This window comes from Sorex araneus, chromosome 6 (genome assembly GCF_027595985.1).
Source record: "Sorex araneus isolate mSorAra2 chromosome 6, mSorAra2.pri, whole genome shotgun sequence".
Taxonomy (NCBI): Eukaryota; Metazoa; Chordata; class Mammalia; order Eulipotyphla; family Soricidae; genus Sorex; species Sorex araneus.
The window spans coordinates 163510858-163522980 of record NC_073307.1 but is presented as its reverse complement, the minus strand read 5'-3'; the positions used below and the strand labels follow the sequence as shown (position 1 = coordinate 163522980).

Sequence of the window (12123 nt, the reverse complement as noted above, 5' to 3'; positions counted from 1 at the left end):
GGGGCCCTACGAGGTGCTGGGATCAAATCCTGGTCACCCACATGGGGGTAAGCTTCCTATCCATTGTACGTTGCTCCAGCCCCTATATTTCATTTATTTTAAGAATCATATTTCTCTCTCTCTCCCCCCGCCTCTCTCTCTGTTTTGTTTTGCTCCGGGGTTACTCCTGGTGGTGCAGGGGTACCATATGGGATGCTGGGGATCGAACCCCGGTCAGCTGTGTGCAAGGCAAGTGTCCTACCCACTGTACTATCTTTCCAGTCCGCAGGGATTGAGCTCAGGAATGGAGACAGGGCTTGTCCACTGAGCCTCATCATCTGTCCTGAGACTCAGTCTCAAGCACCATCATTTTTCGTTGGGGCACTTGGGGGAGTTGGGGACACACGTGGCGGTGCTCAAGGGCTATGCCTGGCTGGCCCTCTGCTCAGGAGTGACCCCCGGCCATGCTTGGGGAACCAGGGATCAAACTGCAGTTGGCCACATGCCAGACAAGCGCTTTAGCCCCTGTACTGTGTCTCTGACTTGTGGGACTTTTGTTTCATTTGGGCGTTTGGGGAGGGGACTTGGGCCCTGCCTGGCAGTGCTTGGGGACCGGTCCTGGAGCCAGAGCAGTAGTGAAGCTGGTAGGGCACTTGCTTTGCACACAGCCGACCCCATGTAAGCCCCCAAGTCCTGCCAGGAGTGATCCCTGAGTGCCGAGCCAGGAGCCAGACAAAGCATAGTTCCTGTGACCCCCTAAAAACAGTAAGAAAGGACCATTGTCCTGGCTGTGCTTGAGGGACCATATGCAGAGCTGGGGACAGACAGGGGAGGTGGCAGGCAAGGCAAGCCCTGGCCCGTGTACTTCCTCTCCAGCCCCAGGCCCATGGGGTTGTTGTCTGTCTGGTTTCTGGCCACGCCTAGCAGCGCGTAGAGGGGAATACTCCCAGCATAGTGCTCACTCCTGCCAGGCTTGGGGGACCGTGTAGAGAGCTGTGGGCTCTCACTGGCTAAGCAAGAACCCCAGTTCTTTGCACCTTTTCATCCCACTTTCTTTGTTCTTCTTTTTGTAGTTTTTGGGATACACTAGCTGTGCTCAGGAATTACTCCTGGTGGGCTTGGGGGACCACCTGGAAAGCCGGGGATCAAACCCGCAGCACCTGAAGGCAAGGCAGGGGCCCTCCCGGCTGGACTATCGCTCCAGCTCCTCTTTTTTTGCAGAGCCAGGGTGGAACCCGGGTTCCTGCTTCTAAGGTCCATCCATGCCTTTTGATTTTGCTTTTAGGTAACTCCAGTTTGATTCCTGGTGCAGGTTCCCCAAGCACTGCCAGGGATCACTTGTGAGCACAGGGCCAGGAGTAAGCCCTTAAGCACTGCCATATGTGGCCCCCAACTTACCCCCCAAAAAACACCCAAAAAACCCAGCATACAACAGGATCCATTCCAGGCAGATCCGTGAACTGAAATTCTCGGGAAGACGGTCCCCAGGTCAGTTATTCTGTATGCTTGGATTGAGGGATGTTCAGGAATTGCTCCTGGATCTGCACTCAGGGGTCTCTCCCAGTGCTCTCAGGGAACCAGACGGGGTGCTGGGGATCAAACCTGGGTCACCACATGCAAACAAAGTGCCCCACCTGCTGTACTATGGTTCCAGCCCAAAACATTTTTTTTTGTTTGTTTTGCAATACCAGGTGCCAACCCAAGCTTCACATGTCAGATAGTCACGACCTGAAAGCCACATCCTGGTCCCAGTTTCCACATGGGCTGTTCCTCCTCCTCTTGTGCTCCCTCCCCCCCAAAACACCCAACTCCAGATCCACCACAGGCTCCCTTCAAGTGAACATCTTTATTTCCTCAGCAAATATTTGTCAAACACCCAGGATGCAGGCCAGAGGGCGTACAGGGGGCAGGACGCTGGCTTTACATCTGTCCAGCCCAGATTTGATCCTCGGCATCCCATGTGGTCCCCAGCCCTGCCAGGATTAATTCCCGAGTGCACATCCTGAGCACCATCGGGTTTCACCCAAAAACCAAAACCCAAAACACCCAGAGTGCAACTGACCCATTCCCGGCCGATCTGCCCAGGACCTGTTACACCGTATGCTCGGATTGAGGTCCCAGCGGCATCTGGCAATGCCTGGAGACGTTTCTCGTTGTCACAATGGGGTTCGAGGGGTGCTCTTAGCAACATGGATTGCTAACCTTCCAAGGCGCTCCCCAGCCCAGGTCAATAGCGGTGAGGTGAGCACCCTGTAGAGGGAGTTAACGCTCTGCTAAGCATGGAACTGAGTGAAACTGTGTTCCTAGGGTTGGGGTGCCACTGGGCGGTGAAGCACAGGCCTCTTGTGGCCATGGCCCAGGGTTTAAGTCCCCAGAATTCCCAAACATCCCCCAGGGGCAGACAGTACAGCGGGGAGGACGCTTGCCCTGCATGCAATCAGCCCAGGTTCAATCCTCGGCACCCCACAGGGTCCCCTGAGCACTGTCAGGAGTAATTCCTGAGGACCGCAGAGCCAGGAGTAATCCCTGAGCATCGCTGCGTGTGACCCAAAACAAAAAGCAAAAGGAAAAAGAGGGCCGTACCCCAACAGCCTGGGCGGGGCAGTCTGCTCTGTTTTCATTTGGGGGGGACACCTGGTGGTGCTAAGGGGCTTCTCCTGACCCAGGGTGGGAGGGTCACATCTAGTGGTGCTGGGGGGACTGTGCAGGGCAGGGGGTTGAACCGGGGTCTCCTGCATGCAAAGCTCTCTCTTTCTCCCGTCTCTGCAAAACGTGATTTTCTTTCTTTTTTTTTTTTTTGAGGCCACACCCAGAGGTGCTCAGGGCTTACTCCTGACTCTGTGCTCAGGATCAATCCTGCTGGGGCTCCAGGGCCTTTATGCGGTGCCAGAGTTGAGCCAGGGTGAGCTGCACACAGGGCAAGCACCCTGCCCGCTGTCCTCTCTCTCTGGCCCGGTGCGTGTGACTGAGTGTGGACGGCCCAGGCCCAGCCCAGCGTCACTGAGCTGAAAAAAGGCGTGCAAGGATGACAGGCAGGGGACAATAGCACAGTGCTGCCCCTGCGGGTGCCCAGTGGCCTCCGCTCCTGTGGCTAGCCCCGTTGGCACCCCCAGTACAGGCCAGAGCTGGCCCTGGGGAACCCTGTTTATCTGGACGCCACAGGCTGGCCTCTGTCCTATTTATACAACTCAGCACACGCCCTTCCAGCCGCCAGTCTTTGGTTTGGGGCCACATCCAGTGTTGCTCAGGCCTTACTCCTGCCTCTGTGCTCAGACACACTCCTGACATGCTTAAGGGACCATATGGGGTGCTGGGGATCAAACCCTGGTGGGCTGTGTGCAAGGCAAGCACCCCACCTGCTGTACTGTCACTCCGTGCACCCCCCCCAACTACCCAACTACTCCTACTCTTCTTGTCCCTCAACTGCAAAGCTCCCAAAATGCATTTTTTTTTTTTTGCTTTTTGGGTCACACTTGGCGATGCACAGGGGTTACTCCTGGCCCTGCACTCAGGAATTACTCCTGGCGGTGCTTGGGGAACCATATGGGATGCTGGGAATCGAACCTGGGTCAGTTGCATGCAAGGCAAACACCCTACCTGTTGTGCTATCGCTCCAGCCCCTTGTTTTTAATTATTACTATGATTATTTCTTGATGCTAGGGATGAACCCAAGGGTTTTGCCCACACAAAGCAAGTGTTCTACCATGAGCTACGCCCCAGCCTGTCCCTGAAACATTTGTCTTATCATTATCATTTTCTTTTCTTGGGAGGAGGGGAGTCCTGTGTGCAGAACATATGTTCCAGCCCTTTGAGCCATCTTTTCTGGGGGGATGGGGCGTGGGGGCACACCAGCTGTGCTCAAGGCTCACTCCAGGGGTGACTCCTGGCAGTTCTCGGGGGACCATATGCAGGGCCAGGGATCAGACTGGTGTCAGCTGTATGCGAGGCGAATGCCTGACCCCTGTACCATCTCTCTAGCCCCTTCGAGGGCTCTTTCTTATCAGCTCCGGGCTCCCATGCAGTGCCAGGGACCAGACCCGGGCCTGCAACATGCAAAGAATGTACGCCAGCCCTTTGAACCATCTCCCAGGGTCCCAAACTTCCCCTAACATGACCACCCAGAATCTCCGCAGAGCTCAAGCCATCTGCCCTTATTCCTGGTCCCACTGGGTGCAGCCTCCCAAATCAGTAACAACAAAAAGAGCCGTTTGGGAGAAAAAGCTCATGGGCTTGGGTTCAAGAAAAATGGGAGCGGGCTAGAGAGTACAGCGGGTAAGGTGAGGCGCTTGTCTAGCCGACCAGGCCTCCGTCCCTGCCGCCCCATCAGATCCCCTGAGCACCGCAGGGAGCGAGCCCTGAGCGCAGGGCAGGAGTGGCCCCCAAACAAACAAATGGGAGGAAGGAAAATGACAACAAGACTGGCAAGATGCTCGGAGGCAGCAGACCCCCATAACTCCCTCATCCAGCTCCCCCAAAGGGCAGCCTTGGACTAATCACGGCACATTCTCAATATCGATCGCCAGGGGCTGGAGTGATAGCACAGCAGGTAGGGCGTCTGCCTTGTACGTGGCCAACCCGTGTTCGATTCCCAGCATCCCATAGGGTCCCCTGAGCACTGCCGGGGGTAATTCCTGAGTGCAGAGCCAGTAGTAACCCCTGTGCATCGCCGGGTGTGACCCAAAAAGCAAAACACAAATAAACAAACAAAAAACAAAACCTGAATCAAAAAGTAGCAACTAATCACCAGCTGGGAGATAGCTTTAGGGACTGAAGGACATGTTTTGCATGTAGGAGCCCCTGGTTCTATCCCCAGCACTGCACATGGTCCCCTAAATTTTGCTGCCGCACCCCCTGAACACAACCCCTGAGCACTGGCCCAGGAGTGGTTCCCAAGCATGGTCAAATATGGTTTGACCCCAAACAAAATGAAAAACAAAACAGACCACTCTACTACTTTACTGACCTCTGTAATTAAAAAAAAAAAAATTACTTTGTTTTTTTGGGTCAGACCCAGCGGTGCTCAGGGGTTACTCCTGGCTTGGCACTCAGGAATTATTCCTGGCAGTGCTCAAGGGACCATATGGATATGGGGACTGAACCCAGGTTGGCTGCGTGCAAGGCAAGCGCCCCACCCACTGTACTATCACCCCAGGCCGTGGCCCCTGTGTTTCACTTTGTTTTGCTGGGGGGCTGGGTATGAGGGGACTCAGGAGCTACTGTCCCGCCCTATGCTCGGTGTTCAGCGTCACTCCGGCCAGTACCCCGGGGAATGTATGTGGTGGGCATTGAGCTGTGGCCTCCTGGACGCTGGGTGCTCCAGTCCCCCCAGTTCGCTCTAGCCCCGAAAACCCGAACTAACGCTGAGGCCGGGCATATAGCACAGCAGCAGGGCACAGAACACTTTGCAGGTGTGAGGCCTTGGGTTTGCCATCTGGCTGGTTAAATAAATTAAAGCAAATAAGATGTAATCAAATATTCTTGTGTCATACCTAGAGTTCAGCCGCTTTTGTTTATGCAACGATACACCCTAACTATGTCTTTCCATGTACTGCGCTATTCGGTTCAACCTTCTGGTTTTGTTCGTTTGGTTTCTTTGTTTTGTAACATCACTGAACCAGTGATGTTCAGTGGTCACTCCTGGCTGGGCACTCAGGAACTACTCCTGAAGTGCTTGAGGGAACATATGGGATCCTGAGGATTGAACTCAGGTCAGTGGTGTGCAAGGCAAATGCCTTCCCCGTGTACTATCACTCCGGCCCTCTCTTCAAACTTCTACCGTTATTGAGAATGGTCCTTTATCTGGTCTGTTTATTTATTCTTTTTTTTTTCTTTTTGGGTTACACCTGGCAATGCACAGGGGTTACTCCTGGCTCTGCACTCAGGAATTACCCCTGGCCGTGCTCAGGGGACCATATGGGATGCTGGGATTCGAACCCGCGTCGGCTGCGTGCAAGGCAAATGCCCTACCCGCTGTGCTATCGCTCCAGCCCCTGTTTATTTATTCTTTTGAAGTTAAATAGTCTTATATTAATTCTATGTGGGATGTGAATGTGGGATGAGAGAAAAGAAGAGGGGGGGGGAGAGAGAGAGAGAGAGAGAGAGAGAGAGAGAGAGAGAGAGAGAGAGAGAGAGAGAGAGAACCAAAAAAAGAAATAGCTCACCCCAAAGTTGGGATGGGGGCCATTCCAGAAGAGCTCCAATAATGGTCCTATTTTGTTTGTTTTCTGGGTCATACCCAGACATGCTTGAGGATTATTCCCGTTCTATCCTGGCAGAAGGGAACCAGGGGTGCAGAGGATTAACCAAGGTCCTTCCATATGCAAAGCATGCTCTCAGCAGGCTGAGCTCTCTGGCGCCCCAACAATGGTCTTGCCGTGCCCGACTGTGCTCAGGACTGACTTCTGATTCTGTGACAGGGATCACTCCTTGTGGGACTCAGGGGATCAAAGCAGGCATCAAACCCAGGGCGGCTGCTGGCATGCAAAGCGCCCTACCCGCTGCCTATCTCTCCGGCCCAGCATGGTCTTTTAGATGTTTCTCTGCACGTGTTAAGTTTTCTCATGAAAATTTGGGAAGGGGCCAGAGAGAACAGTCCCGCGTTAAGGTCTGAAGCCTGAGCACTGCACCAAGCCCCCATACACCTCTGGGTGTGGCCCAATAGCTAGCCCCCCTCATCCCCCACCCAATTGCTAGACCTAGAATAGGGTTTGTATTTGCATCTCTCCGACTCAGAGGTTGAACACAGTAGCCCCAGCGGGTTTGGAAGGCAGCCTTCAGCCCCACGCCGCACAATAACCTACTGTTGGGAGCGGGCCAGAGCGCGGACTACATTCCCCAGAATGCACCGGGGCCTCGGCCCACCTCGTCCGCGTGGGTCGCGGGAGCCAATCACTGAGGCGCCGGGAAGGCGGTGCCTCCTCTCGTCCTCCCGCCGGGGCGCCCGGCACGCGGGACCGTCTCTCCCGTCAGCCCCCGCGCACAGGCCGGGCCGCCGCCGAGTGTGTCGCGGCGGGCGCCGCGGGGCGGCCCCGAGACTCCACTTCCCGGGAGGCAGCGCGGCCCGCGGGGCGGAACTCCATTTCCCAGCAGGCCACGGGCGGCGGGCGCCGCGGTGCCTTGTGTGGGATGTAAGCGCGGAGGTGGGCGCGGGGGCCTCGGGCCAGGACGCGCCCTGGGATTTCGGGGGCTCGGCCTGGGGGGCGCCTTCGGGGCGGCCTGTCGGGGTGCGGGGCCCCGGGGAGGTGCAGATGGGCCGGGGCGGCCGTCGAGGGTGCTCGCGGGCGTCCTAGGGGCGCACCCCCTTTGCAGCCGCGGCTGGTGGCGCCGGGTGGGGGGGAGGAGGCCGTGCAGCGGCGGCCGCAGGGGCTCGGCGGGGCGAGTGCGGGAGCCGATGGGAGGCGGCTGAGCGCGGCGGGGACGCCGACCCTCCCTGCCCGGCCCTCCCGCAGGCCCAGGCCCGCCGCCATGGGGCTGAAGGCCGCCCAGAAGACGCTCTTCCCGCTGCGCTCCATCGACGACGTGGTGCGCCTGTTCGCCGCCGAGCTGGGCCGGGAGGAGCCCGACCTGGTGCTCCTGTCCCTGGTGCTGGGCTTCGTGGAGCACTTCCTGGCTGTCAACCGCGTCATCCCCACCAACGTGCCCGAGCTCACCTTCCAGCCCAGCCCCGCGCCCGACCCCCCCGGCGGCCTCACCTACTTCCCCGTGGCCGACCTGTCCATCATCGCCGCCCTCTACGCCCGCTTCACCGCGCAGATCCGGGGCGCCGTGGACCTGTCGCTGTACCCGCGCGAGGGGGGCGTCTCCAGCCGCGAGCTCGTCAAGAAGGTCTCCGATGTCATCTGGAACAGCCTCAGCCGCTCCTACTTCAAAGACCGGGCGCACATCCAGTCCCTCTTCAGCTTCATCACAGGTGGGGGGGCGGGGTACCTCGGCTCGGGCTCCCCCCACGGGCTCCCCCCTCGGCTCTGGCCCTGGAAGGGGTGATTCTGGCCACCCGCCTCTGCAGGTAGCGCCCTTGCGGACACCAGATGGGAAGCTGGGTGCCCAGGACAGGCCTGGGGACTTCCCCCCGCTCCCCATCATTTACTGCAGGTCCTCCCAGCCAGAGGAACAGGGTTGAAGCAGATTTGGGGGGCTTAAGGGACCCAAAGCTGGCCACATTTTCGGTGATGGAACAATAGCTCTGAAAGTGTTTTGAAAAGACGCAGGTGGAGATTTGGCCTCCAGGAGCTAAAGGCTCAGGGCGGGTCCCAGGAGCTCCAGGCAGGCTGGGGGCTGGGGGGGGGGCGCTGGGAAGGAATCTCAGGTGCTTCCCAGCCCAGACAGGCCTGCAGAGAAGTTCCGGTCCCCACTAGGGGGTGTGGCAGTGTTTCTGCTGGCCCTGTCGTACCCTTCCAGGCACAATGAGAAAGCCCCCAAAGTAAGAGCAGTACCGCTCTGGTTGCGGGGAGCGTCAAAGGCTGGATGGACCCTCAGCTGGGGGGAGGGCCCTGGGGGCCAGGAGGGATGGTGGACAGGGGTAGCTGAGGTTTTGGGGTGCAGGTGGGCGTCCAGAGGGACCCCCACTCACGCCCTCTCTCCTCCGCAGGCACCAAGTTGGACAGCTCCGGCGTGGCCTTCGCCGTGGTGGGTGCCTGCCAGGCTCTGGGGCTCCGCGACGTCCACCTGGCCCTGTCCGAGGACCACGCCTGGGTGGTGTTCGGGCCCAACGGCGAGCAGACGGCAGAGGTCACCTGGCATGGCAAGGGCAACGAGGACCGCAGGGGCCAGACGGTCAACGCGGGCGTGGCTGAGCGGGTATGGGGGGTCCCCCACCTTGTGCTCTCCTGGCCGCTCTCCCGGCCACACACGCTCCCGCCGCCGGCCGCTCGCCGTGCCTGGGAGGGAGTCAGAGCCCGTGTGGGCTGGGGTCCCGGCGCGGCACCCAGCCCGGCTTCCGTCTCCCCTAGAGCTGGCTGTACCTGAAAGGGTCCTACATGCGCTGTGACCGCAAGATGGAGGTGGCCTTCATGGTGTGCGCCATCAACCCGTCCATCGACCTCCACACCGACTCCCTGGAGCTGCTGCAGCTGCAGCAGGTGAGGGGGGCCCCTGTGCCCGGAGTTCATGGTGCCCCCCCCCCTTTGCCGGGGCTCTTGGGAAGGCCGGAGGGGGCCCAGGAAGGCTTCCGGGGGTCGGGCCCTGCTGGTGTTGCACGCCACTCGGGCACCCCTGATCCAACCCTTCTCCCCGGCCCCTAGAAGCTGCTGTGGCTGCTCCATGACCTGGGACATCTGGAAAGGTCAGTCGGGAGCCGCGGCCAGGCCGCTCGGCGGGAGTCGTGGCCAGCCCGGGGTCAGCGTTGGGGCGGGGGGGGGGTGCAGCTTCACTCATGGCTCTTTCCCAGGTACCCCATGGCGCTGGGGAACCTGGCGGACCTGGAGGAGCTGGAACCCACCCCCGGCCGGCCGGACCCCCTCACACTCTACCACAAGGTGGGCACAGCTGCACTGAGGTGGGGGGGCGCAGGGGCCTTCAACTTAGGGCGGGGACAGGTGAAGAGAGGAGCAGCGTGGTGGGTTGGGGTGGAGGGTGAGTGGATGATGATCGTAGCCCCAGCCCCCCAAAACCTACCACATGGTACCCCAGGGGAATGACCGCTGGGGAGCAGGGGCTGTTTTCTGGGCTCCCCCTCCCCGGGGTCACAGCCTGGGTTCGTACCCTGCTTCCTGCCTCCTGCTGCCTCTCAGCACCCTTGCTGCAGAGGATTCGGTCAGGTGTGAGCATCCTGTGCGGGGAGGGGAGAGGGACAGGGGCTGGGACTGGGGTGTGCCCTGCGGCCCCCCATCCCCTAGGTTGACTTCAGATGGGGTCCCCAGCCCTGCAGCCTGGCACGGGCCTTGTCTGAGAGCCAGGCAGGAGTGCCTGGTGGCAAAGCTGACCGGCAGGGACCGGGGGGTGGAGGGGGGGCTTGGGGGTCTTTCTCCTGTGCCGCTGTGTGTGGGCAGCGGGATGTATGCCTGAGACCCCTGCTCCGTCCGTCCCTCCCCCAGGGCATTGCCTCGGCCAAGGCCTACTACCGGGACGAGCACATCTACCCCTACATGTACCTGGCCGGCTTCCACTGCCGCAACCGCAACGTGCGCGAGGCCCTGCAGGCCTGGGCGGACACGGCCACAGTCATCCAGGAGTGAGGCTCTCTGTCCCCGCCCTCCCGCCCCACCCCCGCCCCGGGCTGACACAGCACCCTCTCGGGGAGCCCCCGGGGACAGTCCCCACAAGGTGCGGGGTGCCCCCTGGGAAGCCCCTCAGTGCCCCGTGCTCCCGCAGCTACAACTACTGCCGAGAAGACGAGGAGATCTACAAGGAGTTCTTCGAGGTGGCCAACGACGTCATCCCCAACCTGCTGAAGGAGGCGGCCAGCCTGCTGGAGGCGGGCGAGGAGCGGGCGGAGCAGAGCCAGGTGAAGCCGCCTGCGGGGGGGGCTCTGGGGGGGTCCCCCGGAGAGGACGACCCTCTCACTGCTGGCCGTGCCCTGCTTTAGTGAGCGGCTGGGGTGAGGGGAGGGAGGACCCCTGCCCCCCACCCACACGGGCACAGCCGAGCCCAAGGCCGCGGTGTCGTGGCTCGGCCTCAGGGTCACACCTGTCAGCTCCGGCTCCACCTGTCCCGGGGCCAAGCCCGGGCTGGCGCCCACTAGCCTGCGCTCCAGCCAGCCGAGCCTCCTGGCCCGAGGGGTCCAACTTGGGTCCCCCTCCCACAGGGCCCCCCGGGCCAGGGCTCCGCCCTGCAGGACCCCGAGTGCTTCGCCCATCTGCTGCGCTTCTATGACGGCATCTGCAAGTGGGAGGAGGGGAGCCCCACGCCCGTGCTGCACGTGGGCTGGGCCACCTTCCTGGTCCAGTCCCTGGGCCGCTTCGAAGGCCAGGTGAGGACCCGCCTCCCCTGGGTAGGGGGCTGGGGCGGGGGCGGTGGGGGTGGGGCGGGTGTGACCCCGAAGCCCTCCCGCTGCCAGGTGAGGCAGAAGGTCCGCATTGTGAGCCGGGAGGCCGACACGGCGGAGGCCGAGGAGCCGTGGGGCGAGGAGGCCCGGGAAGGCCGGCGGCGGGGCCCGCGCCGTGAGTCCAAACCGGAGGAGCCGCCGCCACCCAAGAAGCCAGCGCTGGACAAGGGCCCGGGGCCGGGGGCCGCGCAGGGACCCCCTCGGAAACCCCCCGGGACAGTCCCCGGCCCAGCCCGGGGCCCAGAAGGCAGCGGCCCAGCACCAGCGCCCGCGCCCTCGGCCTCCCCGCCGCCCGAAGGCCCCGTGCTCACCTTCCAGAGCGAGAAGATGAAGGGCATGAAGGAGCTGCTGGTCGCCACCAAGATCAACTCGAGTGCCATCAAGCTGCAGCTCACAGCGCAGTCGCAGGTGCAGATGAAGAAGCAGAAGGTGTCCACGCCCAGCGACTACACGCTGTCCTTCCTCAAGCGGCAGCGCAAGGGGCTCTGAAGGGCCCGCTCTGACGCCCCCCGCCCCGACTGGATCCGAGACGAGGGAGGGGACCCCCAGTCCCGGGCAAGGGCCCTGCCCCTCACCCCACCCCAGAACCCCAGGGGGCCCCAAACAGCCTCCCCGGCCTGGCCTCGGTCTCGCGGCCGCCACTGGAAAGTCGGGCCCCGGGCAGCTGCTGCTATTCCCAGCCCCGACCGGTGTCGCTCAGGGCAGCACCCAGCCTGCGGGGCCGGGCGGCATCCTTCACCCCAGAAGCACAGGTCCGGCCGGACCCCAGAACCCCACCCCGCCCTAGGAGTACGTTTCTGCACCCCGGAATTCCATCACTTGGCTACCAAGCCCCTCATTCCCCAAGGAACTTGGGGCGTGCTTCCAGACTTTGGGGAGCCACCTTCCCCCACCCGGTGCCAGGATCCTGGGCCGCAATGCCCCCCCTTCCCCCCCCATGTGACTGAAGCCCCGCACCCGAACCCTAGTTGGCCCCACATCAGCACGGACCTCACTCCCCACGCTCTGGGAACCTCCCCCGCCCAGACCCACTCCGAGGACCCCGGAAGAAACCTGCAGGGGTGGGGGGGGGGTGACTGGGTGCAGGGAGCCGGATCGTTCCTGTTTTGTACATAGATTTATTTTTCAGTTCTAAGGAAGATAAATACATTTTGTAAAAAAAA

At 61.2% G+C, this 12123-nt stretch overlaps 1 protein-coding gene across 2 annotated transcripts; it reads left to right on the top strand.

Annotated features, from left to right (window-relative positions):
* The first annotated feature begins 6957 nt into the window (after positions 1-6957).
* MEN1 (menin 1) lies at positions 6958-12118 on the top strand. Of its 2 annotated transcripts, none has more exons than XM_055141700.1 (10): positions 6958-7106; positions 7428-7888; positions 8567-8775; positions 8928-9056; positions 9219-9259; positions 9365-9452; positions 10011-10147; positions 10288-10420; positions 10721-10885; positions 10973-12118. In XM_055141700.1, coding segments are annotated over exons 1-10 (1842 nt in total). In that variant the 5' UTR covers positions 6958-7104; the 3' UTR covers positions 11450-12118. The 2 variants fall into 2 exon arrangements, with proteins under 2 accessions (XP_054997675.1, XP_004618452.1); XM_004618395.2 differs by having other exon boundaries at positions 6967-7118.
* Positions 12119-12123: the final 5 nt, after the last annotated feature.